This window comes from Hyperoodon ampullatus (assembly GCF_949752795.1).
Source record: "Hyperoodon ampullatus genome assembly, chromosome: 7".
Lineage (NCBI taxonomy): Eukaryota > Metazoa > Chordata > Mammalia > Artiodactyla > Ziphiidae > Hyperoodon > Hyperoodon ampullatus.
Window position 1 is genome coordinate 85,637,890 of NC_136920.1, and position 24,609 is coordinate 85,662,498.

The 24,609-nt window shown below is 55.4% G+C and overlaps 1 protein-coding gene across 1 annotated transcript; it reads right to left on the bottom strand.

Annotated features, from left to right (window-relative positions):
- Positions 1-173: 173 nt before the first annotated feature.
- On the bottom strand, positions 174-24,302 carry ADAMTS15 (ADAM metallopeptidase with thrombospondin type 1 motif 15; the record flags this gene model as incomplete). Its single annotated transcript, XM_079708884.1, has 8 exons — positions 23,331-24,302; positions 11,758-11,890; positions 10,822-10,989; positions 10,361-10,644; positions 4,661-4,838; positions 2,736-2,917; positions 2,459-2,634; positions 174-948 (listed from the first exon to the last, which is right to left on the bottom strand). The coding sequence occupies exons 1-8, from the start codon at positions 24,285-24,287 to the stop codon at positions 174-176; spliced, it is 2,853 nt and encodes a 950-aa protein (XP_079565010.1). The 5' UTR covers positions 24,288-24,302.
- Between the last annotated feature and the right edge of the window lie 307 nt (positions 24,303-24,609).

Sequence of the window (24,609 nt, forward strand, 5' to 3'; positions counted from 1 at the left end):
AGGAGCCGGGCGTGAGGTAGACTGTGCCTTAGTGACTTCGCTTTCCTGCCCAGGTCCTTGTCCCTGGATGTGGGTGGCCTCGCGGCTTGGGCCCCGGCCACTGCCCTCTGCCCGTGGCCGCCCCGGAGGCAGCAGCGCAAGGGGCTGCAGAGTGAGGAGGCGGAGCGCTCCGCTCAGCACGGCCTCAGGACGCAGAAGTCCAGCTCCTGGGGCTTCCGGCGCAGGTTGCACCGGTCCCGGGCCAGCAGCCGCCCTCCGTGGCCCACGCACTTGAGTGGACGCCTCTTGAAGCCCCGGCCGCAGCTCTTGGAGCAGGGGGACCAGGCGCCCAGATCCCAGGCCGGGCAGGGCTCCCCACAGGCGCGCGTGTCCGCCGGCCGGTGGGCAGCATCGCAGGCGGATGCCCCGCGCTGCCCGGGGGGCCCGCGACAGTCCACAGGCCGCCGCTGCAGGCCGCCCCCGCAGCTGGCCGAGCACGGCCCCCAGCTGCCCGCCACCCAGCGCGCGGGGGCCCGGGCGTCCGGCTGCTCCACCTGATTGGAGAGGCTGAGGACGCTGTTGTGGAGCACGGAGGGGGCCCGGGGGTCCGTGGGCGGCGAGGCCCGGTCCTCCCGGGGCTCCTTGGGCAGGTAGAAGGAGTAGCGGACCCGGGGCGGCGTCATCTTCCCCACGGAGAGCACCTCCACGGTCAGGGGCTCCAGGATGGGCCGCGAGGCCTGCAGGCTCTCCACTGCGGTCCCCGTGCCGCTGTAGCGCAGCAGGCTGCCCTTCACCACCAGGTCCCGCTCCACGGCCGACACCACGAAGTGCCCATTGAGCAGGTACTTGCCTTGGCTGTTCTTCAGGGCCAGGTAGTTGTCGTCTCCGATCAGCCCTTTGTAGCCGCGCTGGCGGATGTCGATGCTGGAGGCGCCCGCCGGGATGGCGACCACGAAATTGTAGCCGTGCCTGCGGCGGCAGAAGAGTAAACGTTAGACCGATGTCTGAAGGAGGACCTCGCTGCCCTCCGACGCCGAGACGGGTTCCCCTTCCCAAACCCCGGGCAGGTCACACAGGTGGCAGAGTACAGGGCCTGGCCCAGTCCATGGGTCACACAAACCGAGAGGTGGGTAGGCTGTCGGCACATCGGCCAGCCCCGGATATGCTGGCTGCACCTATCGCCTCCAGAGGGAGCGGAGAGGAAGGGGGAGGAGGATGGGAGGGGCCAGGGCTGGGGCTGATGCAGGGAGGTACACATGCTGGGGTCAGGGACCTACACCAAGCCTTGGCTCGGGCGCCAGCTCCCTGGTGGCTTCAAGCAAATCAGCCTCTCTGGGCTCCAGGGGCCTCATCTACGCAATGAGCAGGTTAAAAGAGATGATGTCTCTGCTCCTTCCCACTCCACTAGTCTATGAAAGGGACACCTGCCATTTAGCCTGTGAAGAGAGTCCGGGGATCTACCTTTAATTCCCAGCCCGGTCTCCCCTGCAGGCCCCTGAGGGACAGCCTGCAACACCATCCGCCTGCAGCACCCAAGTGCCCAGAGAGGTTGCACCCAGGGCTCGGCAGAGGGCACTGTGTCCAGGGGGCGGGCGAGGCTCCTGGACAGCCATCGAGGCCTTACTCCCACCAGCACCTGGACCCCCAAGTCCTCAGATCCAAGCACACCCCTCAACTGAGACAGCAGGGACTCTGCTTGCCCCTGCTTCTTCCAGAGCTTGGATCCGGACTTTGCAAGGAGCACATCCCCCTGAAAATAAAGGGAACGTGCTGGACCTCGGAAAGGCAGGAGCCCAGGCTCAGCAGAGACATTTCTTCAGCTGATCTGGGCACCCATCTCCCCCGAGGGGGCTCCCTCAGTCCCAGCCGTTCACTCCGCCGTCTCCCTGCAGTTTAGTGCCATTCTTGACTTAATCCTGTCCCCAAGGCCAGGGCCTCAGGCTCAGAAAAGTGGGAGGCTGTCACATCTGTCCCCAGGTATGTTTTGTTATCATCATCATGAACATTTAGCGAGCATTTATTACTCAGCAGGTACTATGCTAAGCATGTTACTTGAATTAACTCCCTAATCCTCACAATAGCAGGACATGAAATATATTAGCATCGTACTCACTTTACAAGTGAGGAAATCTAGAATTCTAGAGATTGTGTCACTTGCCCAGCTTCATCCAGAAAATGGGGAACTGGGACATGAACACAGGTCACTCTCACTCTAGAATTCTAAACAGACCCTAACAACTCTGCCAAATGCCTGAATATCATCTCCAGCTAAGTGGCATCCTAGTCAAGCCTTCGTCTTTGTTGGATGAATGACTGAATGAACATCATACTTGTAGCCGGGCATCAGTGGCCTCTGAAGCAAGGGTACTGGCCAGGATTTGACATTTACTCCATCTAGCCCAAGCTTCCGACGCCTGGGGGCAATGCCACGGGAATTGCCCTCCTTCCCTCCCCCCACCCCCCAGGGCCCAGAACTCACATGGGCTTGGTGAAGAGTCCTGACACCTTCTTACAGCTCTTATTGTCTCCCCCGCACACCCCACATTTGTCGAACTTCTTCTTGGAGCCCAGGTTCCCGTCACAGCCAGCCTTGATGCACTTGCCTTGGACGCAGACCGAGGTGGAGTCAGGGGTACACAGTGTGCCGTCCACCACCTGCAGTGGCCCAGGATGGGGAGAAGAGGAACGGGGGCAGCTCAGCCTGATGCTCCCCAAGACCTTGCCCCTGCCCTGGTCTCCTGCCCAGGGTCACCCACCTTCGGTGCCAGCACGTAGAAGTAACCGGTGCCGTTGGCTCGGCAGATGAGCTTGCACTTGTCCCGTGGGGAGACGCCTGAGTACTTGGGCACCCAGGCCACGGCCAGGCTGAGCCGGTTCGTGCTGCGATTGTAGCCGTTGAAGGCCTCGCACTGCTCCTCCCGGAAACTCTTGCCAGAGGCTGGGGAGGGGGAACACATGCAGGAATCTAAAGGGAGGGCCAGTTGGGGAGAGGGCACAGGAGAGACGCACCCCAGGGGTGCTCAGCCTCCCCTGGCTCTAAACAGTTCCTCCTCAGCCTCAGCCGGGTGGTCCTCATCACTGAAGCCACCCCACCTCAGAGGACCAAGGCAGGCGGGGACCAAAGGATGCAGGAGACAGATGGTAATGCATCCCGCAGGCAGTGTGCCGCCTCTCCCAGTAGTCTGGCCTTAAGTTCCCTCGAACAGGAATCCTAAATACAACCCCCCAGCAGTCTATTGAAACTGCTTTCAGTACGTTCTTAAATGCATAAAATACATAGATAGATTACAAAGAACACCAATTATACTTATGTACAGCTATCAATATATTTTGAAACATATTCGTGATTTATGTGCTTCCTTGTTAACCCGTTAAATAACAAGATCCAACAATGAGTCTAAAACCCACTGTAATTGTGAGGCAGTGACAAGCACAAATGCCATTTTAAGGAATCTGCGACAACTGAAAATATGCAACATATGAAAATACCCATGATTTCTAGTGGCAGAGCCACAGGTACTGTGACTAGCATTGTAGTTTGTTGCCTAATTAAGAGAAATACTAAATTTTGGGTGGAAAGTTTAGTAAAAACTACTAAATTTCTAACTGAAGGAAATACTAAATTTTAGATTAAAAGGTTAGTAACTATAGAGATGTCATTTTCCTCCCACCCAAGTTCATGAGGCTTGGATAAAGAATTCCTGCTTGGGGGGCTTCCCTGGTGGTGGAGTGGTTGAGAGTCCACCTGCCGATGCAGGGGACACGGGTTCGTGCCCTGGTCCGGGAAGATCCCACATGCCGCGGAGCGGCTGGGCCCGTGCGCCACAACTACTGAGCCTGCACTCTAGAGCCTGCGAGCCACAACTGCTGAGCCTGCAGGCCACAACTACTGAAGCCCGTGGGCCTAGAGTCTGCAACAAGAGAAGCCACTACAGTGAGAAGCCCGCACACTGGAACAAAGAGCAGCCCCCACTCGATGCAACTAGAGAAAGCCTGGGCGCAGTAATGAAGACCCAACGCAGCCAGAAAGAAAAAAAGAAGGAAGGAAGGGAGGGAGGGAGGAGGGAAGGAAGGAAGGAAAGAAGGAAGGAAGGAAGGAAAGAAGGAAGGAAGGAAGGAAAGAAGAAAGAAAGAATTCCTGCTTGTATACAAGTAAGAATGGTGTCTGAGTTTGAAACTGGGCTGTACCTATCCCAATCTCATTAAAAATAGCAAGAAACTGAGAATGTGGAAAAGATGTAATTTACTTTTATCCCAGCAAGTTACAGACAGCTGAGCGTGGTCTATAGGAAAGTCAAACAAGAGATATGTAACAGTTCCTTTTTTTCTAAACCATATTATTTCCATTCTGCTATTGTTATTGCAAAGGATTATTCTCAGAAAACAAATTAAAAGCTAACCTATTTAAAAAAAAAAAAAAAAAAACTCTGCTTATGAAGATGGGCTTGTCTGTGCTTAACTAAGAGGGTTCTAGTATCCTGTCCCCTTGGGCCATCTAGACTCCCAGCCTCAGCATCAGAGGAAAACAGCCCTGGCAAAGGTGGCTAAGCCAAGAAATGATCCCAAGGTTTCTGCACAGCTGCACGTCTGGACTGTGCCCTGGGACTGAGAATCTCGACTGCAGGAGCTCTGTGGCCTCCCGCCCACCTCCCCAGCCCAGCCCGCGGCCACCCCCGCTCACCTGAGCTGGGGCAGGACTCCAGGCTGCAGGAGCGGTATTTCACCCTCACTCCCTCGCAGTACTTGCCGCCGTTGGCGGGGGAGGGGCTGCTGCACTGCCTCCGCGCCAGCTGCACGCCCCCGCCGCAGGTGCGGGAGCAGGGCCCGTAGGGCTCCCACTTGGCCCAGGAGCCGTCCACCTGTGGGAAGGGTCTGTTATGTCCCTGCGGGGTCGGGGCACCGCACCCACACGCTGAGCCTGCACAGGAGCCCCTCGGGGACAGCCTCCGCCCTGCCATCCCACCGGAACGAAACTCACTTTGTGCCACGAGGGAGAAAATGAGCAGCAAATGATCCTGTGCCTGGGACGCACACGACACTTCAGCCCGTTGATTAGCGAATGCCCACTGCCCCCAGTTACACACGAGGCCACGCGTAGGACAGGGCTCCTGGCTGTGGAGTCAGGCAGGCAAGTTCCACCCGGGCCTCTGCCCTCGCCACATGGGTGGTCTTGAGTAAGCAGAGAAACTTCCTTAAGTTTCAAGGTGCTTCGTGTGCAAAAATGGGGCCAGCACATCGACCTCGGGTGTGAGGTCAGATGGAAGATTTAAATGATGCAGCGTGTGTGAAATTTCCTAGCTCCGTGCTTACCACCGTGAGGGAGCTCAGGGTTTCTCTTTCTGTGTCATTAGTGTCCTTACAAAAGTCTCTGAGTCTAAAGGATGGCCAGTAAACCGTGTCGCCATAGATATCTGAATATTTTTATTTGTAAGGTTTCCATAATTCAGACTTTTCACCAAACCAGACTGGTCTTCACCTCAATCCGGGGTTAAATTTGAGAAAGTTTCACTACAAGCAGATGTAATGTTTGTGCTAAGAGGAGATAAAGACAGGAGGCTATTGAGCAATGCTGAAACTCTGTTTGGCTTTGGGGTGAATTATGCAGTGTTGCTTTACTTTTCAAGAGGGTGGAGAAGGGAGAGAAAATTTATAGTCTTCATTATGTTTTTCTTAGGATGACAGTAAAGCCAGTTCTCAGCCCTGAATACACACGAGTTGGGCAACAGGGCCCAGGTGTACGAGGCTGGTGGAGAGGCTGTCACAGGTCACCCAAAGCCGCGAACCTGCACGGAGCCAGTCAGGATCTGGCTGCAGGTAAGACAGATAGCTTAACTTAGGTAGATACTCAGAGTTTCATCCTGAGGAAGGACACTTTCCCTCAACCCTGCTTTCTCCTCAAACCACAGCCCACCTCATTCACGCCTTCCCTTCCTCAGAGAATCAGCCACACCTGCTCGTTCTACCGGCTCCCTCCTCCGTGCCTTGCAGTACAGGCTCTGTCCCTATCGCACCACGGGAGCTGCTCCTCAAAGGTCAGCAGTGACCCTTCTCGAGCAGTGACCCTTCTCGAAGGTCAGCAGTGTCCCCTCTCAAAGGTCAGCAGTGACCCCCCCCAAAGAATGAAAGAGTCCGTGCCCAGGCCCGTGGTCCCCAACCTTCAATATTTAACTGTGCTCCTTTGGCTTCTGAGACAATGCTATGCATTTTTTTTACCTGGCATCACTTCTTCCTACCCATTCCAACAGGAAACAGTCCTGCCATGTGCCATTCAGTCACTCAGTTGCCAAACATTTGTTGAATTCCTACCACAAGCCTGGCACCATGTGCAGCAAACCCCTGCCTTTGAAGCAACTGCATCCCAGCAGGGAAGACAGACAATAAAAATAAGCCTGTGCATATAGTGTCAGATGGGGTTAAAGCAGGTGTTCGGAGCGGGAGATGGGGAGGGCCCTGGCGAGGGGGCTGCCCTGTGTTACAGGGGGGCATGGAGGCCTCACCGCTGAGGTGACATTTGTACAGAGGCCTGAAGGAAGTATGGGAGTGAAGCATGTCGATACCAGGGAAAGAGCGATCCAGCGCAAAGACCCTGAGGAGGCAGCGGGAAGAGCTGAAGACAGAGACGGGGCTCACTGGGTCTGAGCGAGAGGACCTGGCTTGCATTTCAAAGGATCCCTCTGTCTGCTCTGGAGGGAACAGTCTGTAAGGAGTAAGGTCAGAAGCAGGGGGACCGGTTAGGAAGCAGGGGTGATAATCCACGGGGCAGGGGGCGGTGGCGTGGGGGGGTGGCAGCAGAGGAGGTGGTGAGAAATGGTTAGGCTCTGCATCGATTTCGAAGACAGTCCACAGGGATTGCTGGACACGAGTCTGGGGCAAAGAGGCATTGGCCTGAGCGCCTGGAAGACGCCAGAGCAGGTTCGGGGTGGTGACGAGGAGCTGCATTTTACAGATGTATTTAGGATGGGCATCAGTTATCCAGATGGGGAGACAGAGATCCAGGGAGACAGGCAGTGTCCAGGAGAGAGGTCTGGGCAGCAAACTTGGGAGTCTTCAACATGTATGTGTAAATGGTGTCTACAGACAGCGATCTCGATGCTCCACCTCAGAGGGTGGCGTGGATCTTGACGGGAGCGAGGACCGAGCTCTGCAGCACCCACCCCAACGCTGGGAAACAGGAGTGTGGGGAAGGGGCAGCTGGGGGGAGGAGGGAAACCAAGGCGGGTGAGGCTGTGCCCTCAGGGCAGAGAGCCATGGCCGGGTCAAATGCTGCTCGCAGGTCAGGCAGGAATCACCGAGCAGCAACGTGCAGGTCGTTGGCGACCTTAAGAAGAGTTTTTTCAGAGAAACAGGAGGACTGAAAGCCTGTTTGGAATGGGCTCCAGAGAAAAGTGGCAAGACAGGCGTTGGTGAGAGCCGGTTCATACAACTTTTTCAAGGAACTTTGCTGTAAAAGGGAGTCAAGTAGGGGCTTCCCTGGTGGCGCAGTGGTCGAGAGTCCACCTGCCGATGCAGGGGACACGGGTTCGTGCCCCGGTACGGGAAGATCCCACATGCCGCGGAGCGGCTGGGCCCATGAGCCATGGCCGCTGAGCCTGCGCATCCGGAGCCTGTGCTCCGCAACGGGAGAGGCCACAGCAGCGAGAGGCCCGCGTACCGCAAAAAAAAAAAGAAAAAAAAAAAAAGGGTGGGGGCGTCAAGGAGAGAGACTGTGATACATGAGAACAGGAGGATTGTGAGAAGTTTAGTTTGAGGTGGAAGAAACTGCAGCAAGCATGCATCCTGATAGGAATGATCCGACTCAACAGAGGGGACAATCTGATGCTGCAGGAGAGAGAGAGGAGATTGACAGGGTGCTTTCCTTGAAGAGACGGGAGAGGACAGCATCGGAGTGCAAAGCACAAAGCCTGGCCTCAGGTGAGCGTGTGGGCAGCTCGTCCGCTGTGCAGGAGGAAAGGCAGCACCATGGGCGCAGAAGCAGGTCCAATGGTGGATGTGGTGCTGGGAGCTGGTGGGAGTTCACGTCTGATAACTTAAATGCTTCGTTTTTCTTAGGGAAAGAGGAAGAAAGGTCACTGGCAAAAGTGAAAAATGAGGAAGAAAGAGCTGGTCATGGAAGACAGAAGTGAAGGTGTGAAGTAACAGCTTAGGTGGTTGGGAGAGTGAGAACTCAGGAAATAAAACGTAATGTGACCCCTGGGCAGCAGGACAGGCCCACCGCAGTGTCCAGGTCATTGATTCAAGCTGAGGCCAGCGAGCAGGACTGCGTGTGCTTCTCCGGCCATGTTCACCTACGCTGGCACCACTGAGAAGGTGAGGGAGTTGGATGCCACCAGGGTGGTGGCTTAGCCCAGTGAGTACGAGGAATGGGGACAGGGGCAGAGGAGGGTACGTGAAGGAGTGGTTCCAACAATGGACTCCTGTGTCTCAGCTCAGTAAGAGGCTGGTGAGGGCCTGAGACGCCTGAGGGACGATGGAAAGATGTCGGATCAAGGGACTTCGGTCAGATGGGATTGAAGAATTGCTGGAGTCCCAAAATTGGAGGGAGTGAGCTGGGAAAACAGGGCTTCAGTGGACAAAGTGGGACCCCTGAAATGAGGTCTCTGGGGTGATTAATAGGACAAGTTTTGTGCTTTGACCTTAGCTGATGAAGGCAGTGTCCTCCCTAAAGGGCCAGGGTGGAGGAGGGACAGTTCGCTCAGAAAGAAGGTTGAGGATAGAGTGGATTTGGTTCCTGAGGGATTGAGAGGTCCATAGAGCTTCTCCCATCACATTTCCTATATCCAGTATCCCCCTAACCAATCCCTTTATCCTCTGACTCATCTTCCCAAGAGAAGGAACTGGCAGTGCCTGGCCTGTCCTCAGGACCTTCCAGCCTCAATGCATCAGGCTGGTGGTCAAGGCAACTACGGGCCAGTAGCAAACCACCCTCCCAAAGATGCCCCCAGTGGAGTGCTCATCCACGCAAGCCTCCAGCTCAGCCCACCTCCCAGACTCTGCTCCAGCTCTGCCTGTTGAAACCCTACTCATCCCTTGAGGCTCTCTTCAAATCCCACCTCCTCGGGGCTTCCCTGGTGGCACAGTGGTTGAGAGTCCGCCTGCCGATGCAGGGGACACGAGTTCGTGCCCCGGTCCGGGAGGATCTCACATGCTGTGGAGCAGCTGGGCCCGTGCACCATGGCCGCTGAGCCTGCGCGTCTGGAGCCTGTGCTCCGCAACGGGAGAGGCCACAGCAGTGAGACGCCCGTGTACCGCAGAAAAAAAAAAAAAAAAAAAAATCCCACCTTCTCATCAAGCCTTTTTCAGGCCCTTCTAGTCATCATTCAGCTCTCGTCCCTGTTCTCCATGACACGTTCTCACACTCTGTCTCAACACACAGAGCACACACACCCCTCTGCGTCTTGGATTACAGTTACATTTCTAGCTTCCCCACTAGACTGTGAGCCCTCTCTGACATGGCCCATGTTTCATTCGTTTTTCTGACCACCACAGTACTTTACCCAGATCCCTGAATAGAGTGGGTTGTTGCCAAATGAATGAATGAAGCTTTAATTAAACGTATATTCCCAGAACACAGAAGATTCTACATAATTCTGTACCGTGCCTATCTCGGGGCAATGGATAAAGTGCTTGGTGAATGCTTTTTTATTATTGATCCATGGCCTCTGAGTACATAAAACCCCAAGGCAAGCCCTCCCGTGGCCAAGGCAGGGGCAGGAGAGGGCTGGAAAATCCCCTCCAGGATCAAGGGAGAAGATGGGCCTCTTTCTTATTCCTTTTGGTGGAAAAGCGCAAATCCCTTTGCTATCCTAACCCAAGATCTGGAGAAAATAAAGTTTTATTATATTCAGAGAATATTTGGATTCTGAATTTGTTCCGGTCTGGTTGCTATTCCTGTTTATCAGGAAAAAATAACTTTTGTTCATTTATGTTTCCACTTCAAAAACGACCAATCACAACAGAAACTGAAGCTTGGTTCGGGATGTAACAAATAGGGTTCTGAGCCCGGCTCATCTTGAGCCCACGGCTCCCTGGCCATGAAACACCCGCTGAGGGCAGAAAGGAAGGAGCGGGCAGTGAGCCAGTCCGAGCTCCAGGTGTTGGGCTCCAGGTGTTGGGCTCCAGAGCTCCTCCCAGGGTGCAGCTCAGGGCTGGGCCCACTGCCCCTGGGAAAGCACCCCACCTGCCTACGGCCTCACCAGTTTCTCTGACCGGCCTCATCTTTTCTCTCTGGTTTTGGAGTCAAGAAGGGGCCGGGACCACAGCCAGGGCAATCGAGGCACAGAGCAGCAGTGAGATACAGTTAACGGCCACACAGCAGTGTGTGCCGGGGCTGGTCCCCAGGGCAGGTCCCCGGAGTCCACCCCCCGCCCCCCAGCCCACTCACCCTGTGCTTGCTGAGGCTGCGTCTCTCCACACAGGCCCCCTTGAGGCAGAAGCTGCCGTCCCCGCAGCTGGTGCCGTCGGCCCAGGGGAAGTGGCGGGTCTGGCACAGCGTCTGGCCCTTGGCCTTGCCCGTGCACCACAGCTTGCTGCAGCGCTGCATGTAGGGGCAGGGCTTGGAGCCCACGCCAAAGGCCAGCTCGCACTGCTGGCTCAGGGGGTAGCTGGCACCCGGCAGGTCCTCGGGCAGGGACACAGGCTTGCTGGGCTCGTCCAGAAGGCAGTCGCCTGCAGGGGGCCAACGGCGCTCATCAGGGGTGAGCCAGAAAGGTGGCCACGGCCAACGCAGGGTCTCGACGGGAGCAGGGATGAAGCCAGGGGAACAGAATGCGCCCCGTCAGACGCCGTGGGTCACGGGGCACAGACGGGACGGGTCCGAGCCAGTCTCCCTAGGGCCCCGCTTACCGTGCCCGCTGTCCAGGAAGTCGGTGACGATGGCGGCGCTGCAGGCCGACCAGGGGTTGGTGCGGTCGATCTGGATGAGCGTCGGGGACATCATGTGGTTGCCCCGGAGCTTCCCAAACACCTCCTCGCACACCTTCACGTTGTCGTGGGGCATGTTGAACACGTGGCCTGCGGGGGAGGCGAGAGGCCTCAGAGGGCGGCCCGCGGGCGAGCGTGGAGGAGCCCGAGGGGCGGGTGGGGGGCGGGAGCTAGAGGACCTGGGTCTACGGCTTTCAGGCAGGTCATTTCTTCCAAACGGTAGATTGCTTTGCAAGTGTCCTCAAGATCATGTTCCTGGGGACTTCCCTGATGGCACAGTGGATAAGACTCCACGCTCCCAATGCAGGGGGCGCAGGTTCAATCCCTGGTCAGGGAACTAAGATCCCACGTGCATGCCGCACCTAAGGAGCCTGCGTGCTACACCTAAGGAGCCTGCGTGCTACAACTAAGGAGCCCACGAGCCAAGGCTAAGGAAGCCATCTGCCACAACGAAGGCCCGGCACGACCAAATAAGTAAATAAATATTTTTTTTAAAAATCATGTTGGGGTTTTATTGCTGTTACATTAAAAAAAAAAAAACAGAGAGAGAGAGAGAGAGCAGGATCTCACAGGTCCTGCCCTGCCCATCGGCTGTGGGCTCAGTGAGGACAGCAGGGTAGGGAATGTCCTCTCCCCTTGGCCCCTAGTTGATGAGACACTCTGACCACTGACCGACACAGACAGTGGCACCGGCCACCTGGGCTGGGGCGATCGGGAAAGTGAGCCATCACCAAGGGCGACTCTGACCCTAAGGAAGGAGCCCAAGGGAGCAAAGATAGACATCCACCCCTGCCCAGAACACCCAGTGCAGACCCAGAAGGGCACTCTCCTCCCTCCCCCAAGAGCCCCCAGCCTCACCCAGCTCGTGGGCAGTGGTGAAGGCCGAGGGAAGCCCGTCATCCTCGATCACGGAACAGCTTCTCTTGGGGTCGCACATGGTGCCCACGTCGGCCATGCCCAGCGTGTCACAGGTGGTGGCCCCACACAGGTCCTGCCCAGGTTGGGGAGAAGCAGAAGCCGGCCAGAAGTTAGAGACATAACAGAAGGACCAGATGGGAAGGAGGGGCACTCACCCGGCTCTGGGCCCCAGCAGGCCCGGCACTTCCCAACCAGGCCCTTTGCCCAGGGGGCTGCAGGGCTGTCATTCATGGAATGCATGCAGGGAAAAAACCTCAGGAGGGAAGCTCGGTGGCTCGCTGAGAAGATGCGACCCAAATCCTACCCAGGGAGGCCCTGGGAGGAAATTAGGAGGTACAGGATTACACTGAAAGGACCGTTGCTTTCTATAGACACAGCCTTCCAGCCCCGAAAATGGTGACTCCCCAGCCGGGTGAGGTTCCGGTCGTGGCTGACTGGGCAGGACGGGGTGGAAGGCTGGCACCACCCCAGCCAGGGTCGGCTCTGGGAGCCTCAATCCTTGATGCGGGACTGCCTTTGGACCACCATGAATTAAGCTCAGATTCTCAGCCAAAGGGTCACTGGCCAAGGGCCCGACCTGCCCAAGGCCCGGCTTCCATGGGCTGGGAGTAAGCAGGGAGGGGCAGAGACAAGCCCGGATACAGACCCAGCTCCACTGGCCACAGAGGCTTGGGGGACCATGGGCTCCGCGGCCGCTCCGAAGAAGATACATTACATGAGTCGCGACCTAAGCAGGAAGGTCCCTCTTTCTGTACTGAAACAGCCTGCAGCAGGGCCAGAGCCTCTGGCAGCCCGGACGGAATACACTTCATGGATGTGGAAGGGTCTCCTGGGGGCACAGCTCTCAGGACTCAGGAGCATTATGGGCCAGCAACGCATCCAGGTGCCTTCGGAGCCCGGAGTTGGAAACAGGATGAGACACCTGTACACGTTCTGCTCCTCCTGAGAAGATGCTTTGAACGGGTGACACTGGTACTCTCTACCTCACATCACTGCCTTTAACGTGGAGGGCATTTGACAGTTTCCACAAAGTTGACGTGCAGCATCTCGTGTAATCCCCACCACAGTCTGAGGAGGCAGAGGTATTATTACACCCATTTGTCGACGGTGGAGACCGCGACTCATGATCACAGCTAATCACCGTGGTGGCGACTAAGTGCTGACACCAGGTCTGCACCTGACACACACAGTGCTAGTTAATCCTCCAGCATCCACTAGAGTAATGACGGCGCCATCACCCTCCACAGACACCTCTTCAGACTCCCCTGAAGCTCAGAGAAGCTCAAGTCCCAGGCAGGGTCTGAGGACTGGACAGTCACTCTCTCTGTCCACTTCATCGCAGCTGTTTACTCAGTGTCTCCTGAGTCCACGTACTGCGGGTGTTTCCCCCGGGAGCCCAGGGGCTCACACAACAGGCACAGAGAGCTGTCCTCAGCTGTGTGTCTCCCTAGGGGTGTATGTGTGCCTGTGTGTGTGTGTGCACATGTGCTGACGTGGGGAAAAGGTGGGCAGCCAGGGCGTGTAAGGGGGGCCAGGGAGCATAGGAGGAAATGTGGTCACAGTACAGAAAATCAGCAAAATTTAATCCCAAGCGCTCAGAAGTTTACCACCTGAGCAGTTAGACTTGGCTTCCCACAGTCAGGTGACAGTCACACCTCCTCATGAGGTCACAGTGATTCTGGCCAGAGAGCTTCCAGGGTGATCAGACTGAACCCAAGGGCACCCGAGTCACTGGCGGGTAAAAGGCTGTCCCGCACTTGCTCATGGCTCCTCTGTCCTTTCTGGGAGCCCCCGGGGGGGACCTCGAATTCCGGTCTCTTCCAAGTCCCCTTCCCTCTCCAAAGGCTCACTCCCCAGACAGTTCTCCCTCCGCCAGAGTTCTGAAACCCAGAAGACACCTGCTGTCAGGACGCATGGGGGCTGGCGCGGGGGAGGCTCACCTGACCGGTGGCTGAGGGAGCGTGGCCGCCCAGGAGCAGGCTGGGCCGGTGCAGCGGCCTGGGAGCGGAGGACGGAAGGGAGGCAGGAAGGCTCGTGCAGGGCCAGAGGGAGGCGGGCATGAGAGCACAGGAGCCCACAGAGGTGGTCGCCCCTGAAAGTTCTAGCCTGGCGGTCACAGCCCGTAGGGAGAGCCTGCAGGACGAGCGTGTCCCACTGTCCCCGGGCCACCATGTGCACCCAGCACTGGCCTTGTGTACGGGAGGGCACGGCAACAAGCACCAAGAAGCCCAGAGTCTGGTCCTGGCCCATCACGCTGCAGGTGTGTCCCTTCGGGCAAGTCACTCCTGTCCCCTCGTTCTCCTCCTCTGGGGAAGGGCCAGCTCCCAACGAAAACCCAGAGGGTCCCAGCACCTGAAGCCGCTGCTCCTTCCCGATCCCAGGGTGCTCAGCCCACCCCACCCCCCACCCCAGCCTTGGGGTTATAAAAGGAACACCCAGAACGGTCTGCTTGTAGAATGGAAACAACCCTAAAGGTGATGCGGTCTGCTGACCCATGCTGTGTAGTTGATAAAACTGAGTCACAGAAACGTGAAGTCACTCCCACGGAGATTCAGAGCCCCATCCCCTGCCCTGCTCAGCGGAAAAGGCTAGAGCAGAGTGGGAGCTCAGGCCGGAGTCCGGCGGCCGCGGGGCCGCCTGCCTCTGTGGTCAGGAGGTCCTTAAAGCCAAAAGCCGCCTTCCTCTCGGGGAGTGTGGATTCTCCCTGAAGCAGACATGCAGCTGCAGGCCCTTCCTGGCCAGGAGCAACCTGTTTGTTCCATCAAGAAATCCCAGTTTCCCTGGATCAAACAAGAAGAACAAGGCAAGAGCCGGCAAACTTCCTGAGGGTCAGATGCAGCTGACAGCAGCTGTCCTGCAGTACCCAGCCCATCGCTGTGGGAAGACCAGCTGCTTGGGGTCAGAGGTGCCGCCTGGCCCTCTGCCTGGCCCTTTGCCCCAAGTCAGGACTCAGATGGAGCCTCGCTGGGCCTCCACGCTTTGAACCCCCACAGGTGGCTGTGCAGGGTCCCATGGTGCCTCGTTTGTGGCCCTGTGTGTCTCCACCCTCTGGAACAAACTCAGATGCACTCAAGCTGCCTTAACCTCTTCAGCTCAGGCACTTGTCTCCAGAAACTGAAACGGTTCTGGTTCCTTCCACCTGGAGGGCGTAGGCACCGCCCAGCCCAGCCCCTCACTATTTCTGGTGATTTGCCATTTCTTCTTATAGCTGCAACTGCCTTTCCAAATGACCCAAGAATCATCTTGGCCAACCACTTAATCCTCCTGGATTATTCTTTTCTAATTGTCTCTTTTTATAAAAATAATTTAGGACTAGAGCCACATTTTGGGAACAAATCAATAAATAAGGATAACACCTCGCAGCGGCCCATCCCACGTTTACCAAGATTGTGAGTTACACACGCACCACACCTCCCGGGCAGCTGCCTTCCTTCCACCTCCTCTCACTTCCCCCGCCATCTGCTGAGATGCTCGTGTTTTCAACAGTAGGAAGAGAGGGAGATCCACAAAAATCAAGCACATTCATTTTTTTAATGTGGCAGAAGATACACGGTCTGATGGAGCCAACTTCCTGCTCACACTGAACTCCTATGCGTGCGAACCAGCAATCATGTTCACGGCCACGTCACAGCTTCCAAGAATTCTACTCGCAGAACTTCAGAGCCGCCCTCTCATTCTGTAGGTGAGGAAACTGAGGCTCCGTGAGCTAAGATCACTCCCCCAAGGCCATGCCGCTATGACGTAAAGAATGGGGTCCGCAACCATGCCTTTTGACACCAGGCCAGCAGTGGCCTTTGGTCTGGATGGCACCACACGAGTTAGGGTATCCTAATCGCTGGTGAAACCACCCTGCACTTGTATTAACACTGTCCCACAGCTTGTTACCCTGCTGAATCTCTCAGGCGTCACTGGATTTCTTCATCCAACTCAGAATCCACTTCTCTTTGTAATCTCCAAGGATGGGAGGGCATGGCTTTGCTAGAAGAAAAAAAATCTAGCAGTTCAGTGCCTGGGCAGTGTGACTCAGGACGCCTGGAAGAAGAGGTTAGCTCACCCAGGCAGCTTCTATCAGCAGATTTTGTTCCACTGGGATATAAACACCTCAAGATATACAAAGTGGTATCCCAGCAAGAGATGGACAAAACCAAGCAAGAATTGCATCATTGAGGAAACAGAGCAACCTCACTGCAGGAGGACCAAACAACTTTCTCCAGAAGCCGTCACTTCAAGGAAGCGTGCGTACCACGTCCAACAGTAGCTGGCCTTCGTGCACAGATGCTGTTCTGAGCGCTTTACCTGCTTGCTTACAGAATCCTCACAGCAGCTTTATGAAGGAGATGCCATTACCAGGCCGCGTTCTACAGATGAGACCCGGAGAAGATGTGTAACCAGCCCAGGGTCAAACGGCAAGCCCAGGTTAGACTAGGAGGGAAGGGCCGAGGGAGGGCCGAACCCAGGCAGTGCATCAGCAGAGCTGGGCCCTCCCCACCCTTGCATGCTACTTCCAGGGCACGTGCTCCCAAAGAACGAAGGGGCTGGGGGGTCTCAAGAGGGCAAGGTCGTCCATTCCAGACCCCCTGCCCCCAGAGCGCAGGTGGGTCACGGGTGGGGAGAGGGGAAGGCAGGATTAAAGGCCACGAGTGCTCTGGGAACGGGGTCTGTGCCAGGTCCCAGCCCCACACCTGCACAGACACACTGACCCCAGCCCTGCCGTGCACCGTCTGCCGGCTCCTCCTGGGCAAAGCCTGATGGTAGAGAGCCAAGATGAAATGCCAAAGAACCCGAGCCTCCCTCTCCCAGCCCTGCAGCCTCAAAGGTTGGATGAACAGTCCCCAGGAAGGGAGGTGAAACTACCTGAGCTCTGTGGTCCTTTTGCTGCATCAGCACCTCCCTCCTGCAAGCCCACTGAACAATGGCGATGTGCATGGGCCCATCGGAGGGGCTACAAAGATGTAGAGAGGTCCTGCCCGGAAGATCAGCGGGACTGGCAACTGTGGAGCCCAGAGCTTCCACACAAATAGTAAGTGTTGAGCATACCTGCAGGGGTGGGGGGCAGAATGCTTTGAAGCAGGACCGTCTCAAACCTAAGCTCTGGCCAGGGACCCATCGGTAATGACTGGACAACAGCAAACATACTGAGCAAGACTAAGGCAGTGATAGTATTAGCTGCCATAACTGGGCACCAATTCTGGAACACTCGGTAGCTCGCCCCCTCAACAGCCCTGCCGGTCAGGTACCCTTGTCATCTTCATTATCCTTGTTTTACAGATGAGGGGAGAGTAGTTCAAACGGCTGATTCGCTCACGGTCATTGCAAAAAGCGCAAGTGCCAGGATCCCAACTCAGCTCTGCCCGACGTCACGCCTGTGTTCTTTCCACTGCGCCCTGAGACCTGGGCAAGGTGTCACAGGAAGGTGAGCGTGAGGGCCCCACGTGAGGCCAACATCTACAGAGACGTTGAAAGGCAGGGGAAGGGCAGGACCTACCGAGGGACCCACCTCGCTGGCCCTCCTGACTAACCAGAGTTTAAAAAAAGAAAGAGGGCTTCCCTGGTGGCGCAGTGGTTGAGAGTCCGCCTGCCGAAGCAGGGGACGCGGGTTTGTGCCCCGGTCCGGGAAGATCCCACATGCCGTGGAGCGGCTGGGCCCGTGAGCCATGGCCGCTGAGCCTGCATGTCTGGAGCCTGTGCTCCGCAACGGGAGAGGCCACAACAGTGAGAGGCCCGCGTACCGCAAAAAAAAAAAAAAGAAAGAAAGAAAAGATTCCAGGGCACATTCCTCCCTCCAAACTTCCTCCCCACCCTCCCCCATCACTCCCGGCTTGCTTATTTGCTGTAAGTAAGAAACGGGGCAGAAGAGCTATCACCGTACAGGCCAGGGAGAATCATCTCTCCTCCTCCCTCCCAGAGGGAGTGGGGTTAAGTTTCCATTTAGTGATAAAGATTTACAAACTATTAAATGCCAAATCTACAGCTGTCTCTCTCTCTCTGCTAACATCCTCCTCCAAGACCTGACTTCAAAAAAACTTCTCAGAAAAAACAAAAACTCTAATTCGAAAAGATACATGCACCCCAATGTTATATAGCAACACTATTTACAATAGCCAAGACCTGGAAGCAACCTAAATGTCTATCAACAGATGAATGGATAAAGATGATGTGGTATACTTATACACTGGAATATTACTCAGCCATAAAAAAGAATGAAATCATACCATTTGCAGCCACGTGAATGGATCTAGACATTATCATACTAAGTGAGGTAAGCCAGACAGAGAAAGACAAATATCATATGGTATCACTTATATGTGGAATGTAACAGAATGATACAAACTTATTTACAAAACTTATGATATGATACAAACTTATTTACAAAAACAGAAATAGACTCATAGACATAGAAAACAAATTTACAGTTACCAAAGGGGGAAGGGGTTGGGGGAGGGATAAATTAGGAGTTTGGAACTTACATATATACACTTACATATGTTTTTATATATATATAAACATATAACACATATGTACATATATAAAATAAACAGTAAGGTCCTACTATATAGCATAGGGAATGATACTCAATATTTTGTAATAACCTATAAAGGAAAATAACCTGAACAAGAATATATATATATATATATATATATATATATATATATATATATATGAATCACTTTGCTGTACACCTGAAACTAATACAACATGGTAAATCAAAAAAAATTAAAAGATCCTGGTGACTTCCCTGGTGGCGCAGTGGTAAGATTCCATGCTCCCAATGCAGGAGGCCCAGGTTTGATCCCTGGTCAGGGAACTAGATCCCACATGTATGCTGCAACTAAGGGTTCACATGCCACAACTAAGGAGCCCACGAGCTGCAACTAAGGAGGCTGCCTGCCACAACTAAGACCCAATGCCACCAAATACGTAAATATTTTTTAAATTAAAAGATCCTGACAAAATTATGATTCTTTTTATTGTGTTGGGAGATGTGTGTAAAATCCATATTATTATTTTATTATTAGTATTCCTTTTGTCGGAACACTAAATGTCACCACCATGCTGCAACTAGCTGATTATGGAAAGAACTGGCCTCTGTTTCAAATGAGGGTCCAGAATGCTGATCCTTTCTGCACAGTGTAGAATACATACACATCCCCACAAAACCCAAGGCCAGAACGGGAAGACAAGCACCAGCCTTGGGACGTGAGAGGAGGAAAGGTGAGAGCATGAGTGAGGAGAGGAAGAGAAGAGGACGAGGACAGAGAGCCTGCCTCGATGACCCCACAAGAGGAAGAAGACAGCGCGGAAGAAGTCGGGGAGAGAAGGGGATGAGGCAGCAGCAAGCACGGTACTCGGAGCGACAGGAAAACAAGTAAATGAAGGAATAAGCGGCAAAAACAACCCCACAAACTGTGAATCCTAAAAAACAGCCAGTCCCATGGAGGAAATGTCACAGATAGCAAACCAGAAGGTGGCCTGAAGGAAGGGCCTCCTGCAAGAGAGAAGACAAGCTTCCTGTCCCACCACCACCACCTCCTTCCTTCTTGCCTTTCCTTCGGCCCAGCATCTGTTTGTCCCTTGTCCTCAGCTTCCAGACTCCAGTGTTAAAGAGAATGACCCCCCTCTGGGCTTCCAGAAGACAGGGTCCGAGCCTTCGCCAGGGCACTTACACAGCATTGTAATGGGTTGTTTCCTTGTCAGGGGTCCCTGACACACAGTGAATTCCTGGAGGCCAGAGGCCACATCTTAGGAGTATCTGTAGCTCCACGGCCCAGGCTAGTACCAGAAATAATAGATGCTCAATAAGTGTTATGAGAATGTATGGATAAATGAATGGAAGCCAGTGGACCACAAAGTTGCCTAAACAGCAGAGGCGCTAGATCTAAACAGAGAGAAGACCCGGAGAAGTGCGGTCCCACCGGACCACTGCCCAGCACAGCAGAAGCCACAGAAACTCCTCCTCTCAGAAATAAATGTGCACACAGAACGGCTGGCTCTCATTCTCCACAGATCCTGGTTCCAGTCCTCTGTGACCTCACCCTGCTGTTATGAGCTGGAGGCTGATCGCTTTGTAGAATCCAACGTGCACTCCCCCTACGGGAATGGACTTATTCCGAATCTTTAAGGAAACTCTTCAAATTGTCAAAATCCTTGCTGTAGGATCCATTGTTTCTCCTTTGTGGACAGTAAAGGATCCTCCCTGGGTCTCATCTTCCCAGTGTTTTCATCTCAATACCTCACAGCCCTCCATCCGCCTGCCAAGGGGACAGCAGGCTCCCCACAGCCTGGCCCGGGCTTGTTTCCACCGCTGCAGCTCTGAGACGTGGGAGGGGAACTCCACGCCTGCTGGGCCTGCCCTCCTCCTGCTCTCTGCTGGGCACCCCGGCACTGGGAGCTCCCTGGAGCTGCTCTAACCTCTTTCTCACGGGAGGAAGTACTGTCCGGCCAAGCCCGACCCCTTCCTAACTGCTTCCTCCCCGTGAGAAACACAACCGGAGTGCAATCAGAAAGAGGCAATCGCCATTTTTCCAATTTCTCTGGGGCAACCAAGAAACAGGTGACTCTAAAGGGACTTCCCTGGAGGTCCAGTGGTTAAGACTCCACACTCCCAATGCAGGCGGCCTGGGTTTGATCCCTGGTCAGGGAACTAGATCCTGCATGCCACAACTAAGAGTTCGCATGCCGCAACTAAAGATCACGGACACAGCAACGAAGATTCCACTTGCTGCTGGGTTTCCCTGGTGGCGCAGTGGTTGAGAGTCCACCTGTCGATGCAGGGGATGCAGGTTCGTGCCCCGGTCCGGGAAGATCCCACATACCGCGGAGCGGCTGGGCCCGTGAACCATGGCTGCTGAGCCTGCGCGTCCGGAGCCTGTGCTCCGCAACGGGAGAGGCCACAACAGTGCGAGGCCTGCATACCATAAAAAAAAAGAAAAAAAAAAAGATTCCATGTGCTGCAACTAAGATCCGGCGCAGCCAAATAAATAAATAAATGTTAAAAACAACAACAACAAAAAAAAAAACGGTGTCCGCCAGTTCAAGGTCCTTTAGAGACAAAAGGTAATTTACAAAATAAGCACCTTTCTAAAAAATGTCTTATCCAAACAAATTATATATATTCTTTTCAAATTTTAGTTGGAAAAAGCATGGATTACACCACTATTCCAATAAATAGGGTTTAAGCAGAGACGCTCACACATCTGATTTAAAGGATTACTCCCCACCTTTACAAAGTAAGACAAAAGTCCCTCTTGCGTTGGAGCCCAGAGGAGGCCCCAGGCTCCTGGAGACCACGTCGGCCTCCGCCTAGAAAGAGCAGCTGCGCGCTGGTGTTCTCATCTCATACTGTACCTTCCCCGGGGAGCTCAGGAATGAGCCGTTCCTGAGACTCTGGGAATGCAGCAGGCCCTGAAGTCTGTACTGGCCAGGAGGAGGAGGAGAGACATTTGCTCTGAAGCATGAAGCGCATACCTGCACGATGTGCGTGCCGACACAGCCTCCCCACTCTCTGGCTTTGCCCTCTCCACGCCTAAGGGAAAGACAGCTTCTAAGAATCACACCATGCACATCCCTGCTTCCGACCCAAGCGGTCATACATCTTGTACCCATTATGCATGGTCAACATAGCCCCCTAGGGGAGGTCTAGCACACACCGCTGACAAACAGAAGCTGTCACGCTGTTTGATTGCTTCTTCTTCAAAAGGCGGATCCTTCTGACGGCGTGGCCCATATTCCCAGCAGGAGTGTTCTTCCTAGGGCTGGTTCCAAAAGTCAGCCTCACCACCAGGCAGTAGAGACGAAGGTCTGTTACTTTAGACCAGTGAATGGCCTCCACAGGGGCATCCCAGGTAGCAGATGGGGCAACAGCTGCTTTGCCCATTAAGAGATCCTGTTCTTGGCCTTTGCTTTTTCCCCAGCCATCTGACTGCCGAGTTGGGCTGTGTGCAGAGGTTGAAGCCACCTCCTTTGCAGCTTCCCCGTGACTCAGGCAGTGCTTGTAGGGGCTGGGCAGTGATGGCTCCACAGACCTCAGTTGGAAGAATGAGCGCAAGGAAACGGACTCGGGCCAAAGGCCTCCCTAGAGGAACCAGGTGGTGGGAGGAGAAGGCTGGGAAAGGAGGAAGCTTAGCTCCAGGAAGGGACCAGCTGTGCCAAATGGGTTAGTGTGGAAGTCTTCAGCTCCTGTTCCAGCCCCATGCGCGCCAGTCCATCTGGATACAGTGGAGAGTCAGGGCCCCGTAGGTACCCAAGGATTCCTTGCCACCCCCAGAAGCCTGTGGTTATGATGTCAACAAAACAAGAGCCTGGCACAGATTCAAACCACAGCCCCCCAAATCAGAGGAAGCAGCAGGTCACATGGATGCTCGCTTTCCTCCCAGTCTCCTGTATCTGAGAAATTTCAAGAATCCAAAAACACAGCACCCAGTCCCTGCAACATCATGAATCTAAATTTTCAGTAGATCCATAGCAAACGGCAGAGCTGCTTTTCTGATCTGCTTTTTTGATCTGTCTTTCTAATCCCAAGACTCCGTATCTTTCCAACCCTACAGCTGGGATCTCCAGATGCTCTGCCCTGAGCTCTCTCCACTTCCTCACTGCCAGGGCCAGGAGCTGGAGCCCTGTAGTCAAGCCCCGTCATAGGAAGTGTCAGTGAGTCTGGGTCATGAGCAGCCCTGCCTGCTCTGCCCAGAGCCTACATCAGGGCACAGGGTCACACTCCACCAACAGGGATATGGGAAAAGTGAAGGAGATGTTCTCAACTCAGCTCTAAGTGAAGCTCCGCTTGAAACTCCAAGCCTCGAACCGTTTGCCTGCTCTGAATGGACCAGAAGCTCCTCAAAGGGGAGACAGGGCCAGCACAGACGGATGTAAGAGAAGCAGCAAGGCAGACGGACATGCTGCCTGTACTTGAGTCTGTCCTTTCACTGCAACCCACGAAAAATCCCAAATGAGCCCCTCTATCCCAATCCAGCTTTCCCAGGCCCAGAACAGATAGAGGATAACGGCGTGTTACCCACGAGAAAAGCAGCAGGCGCTCAACTTCCAGTTCCACAAGCAGAAAAAAAGGAAGCCTCGGAAGGATACGTCCGAAAGGACTTAGACGCCTCCTTACAGTAGGGGCGGACCTCGCCAACACCATCCTTAGAGCGCCTCCTATCTGCCTTGGAGACAAACTCCGGCTGCGGGGCGGCAACTTCCTGGGTTCCGGCCCCTCGGCGCCGGATCCAGGAGGCGCTCATTGGCCGCGCGGGGCCTACACCTTCCGAAGGAGCAGGCGTTCCTCTGACCGCCCACGTGCATCCGGATGCACAAGAGCCGGAGCTCCACCGAGCCTAGGAGCCGGCTCTCCCCGGAAGATCCAGAGTGGCAGTCGGAAGAGATCAACGAGATTTCAACTCGGGGGTGGGGGATGGAGGTGATTGCGCGCCACAGAGGGCATTTAGAGAGTTAAGGGCAGTGACCTCCCCCCCCAAAAAATGGGGGCTATCTGGGTCCAAAGAGGTGACAAATCAACTCACCTGCCGGGTGAAGAGGATGGCGGTGTCCCAGTACTCAGGGTGCTTGTCACTCACTTTGTTCAACTTCTTCTGCCACGCGCAGAAGTTGCGCAGCGTCAAGGCCGCGTTGCCCGTGACCTTGGGCCCCGTGTCGCGGTCTCCGAGAAGCAGCACCTTGACCACGACGATGTTGATGGGGTTGAGGATGCTGGGATGGCGGTAGAGTCGCGCCGCCGTGGCCAGCAGCGTCAGCAGATAATGCTCCAAGTCCGCGCCGTGGAACTTGACCATCGACTCGTCCGCCACCACCAGCGTCTCCACGTACCGCGGGATAGACACGAAGCGCTTGGCGCGCCCGGACCTGCGCGGGCTGCGACCCTCCCCTAAGCCGATCCGCTGAGGCTTGTAAGGGTCCAGGGCCCGCAGGATGGAGGGGTTCCAGCCTGAGGCCACCCCGCAGCGAGACTTGGGATCTGCGGGAGACCCGCCGGGGGTGCCCCGGCGCTGCAGGAGGTGTGCGCCCTGGCTGGTGCGCTGCGCCGCCGGCACCCTGGCGTTGGGCAGCGGGCTAATGACGTACTCGGCTCCTCGGTAGCCAAAGGCTCCGCGTAGCCCCCCGCACAGGCTCAGGGCGGCGAACGAGTCTGGCTCGTCATTCACGTCCCCAGAGTAGAAGCAACGTCGCAAGTCCGGAGAGCTCCCGATGAGTCCCTGGAGGGGGACGCCCAGATGCTCAGTGGCGAAGGCGGGCGCCAGGAACTGAGCATCCGGCGTCAGGTGTAGGTAAAAGTCCTCCTGAAATGCTGTGATCTGAAACACGAGTCCCTGATCCCCGGAGTCCTCGGGACGCCGCCAGTAGTAGTGGCGGCCGTTGATGTCCGGGTCCAGTCGGATGGGGACCACCACCTCTCGCTCCGGCTCTGAGCCGCCAGCGGGTGCCCCGGCGAGAGCCAGCGTTAAGATGCCCAGCAGAAGCATGGCGCCGGGCAGCGCACAGCAGCGCTCTGGGAAGGGCTCGGCCGGCTCCCCGGCCGCCGGCACTGTCTCCTCGCAGCCCGTACACCGGAACCACCGACGCCTGGGGCCGCCCGCAGCTCCCAGAAAGGAGAGCCCCAGGCAGGGAGACTCCTCGCAGAGCAGCGAGCGTGCACCGGGCAGTTCGCGCCTCCTACCTGTGCCTTTCCAAGCAAAGCGCGCCCTGGGAGCTTAAGTACAATCGCTGTCAAGTGCAAGGACGAAGATTTGCAGCCGAGAACTAGAGGGAGGTGTCGGCCGCTCCTCCGAACCGCAGCCGCTCCGC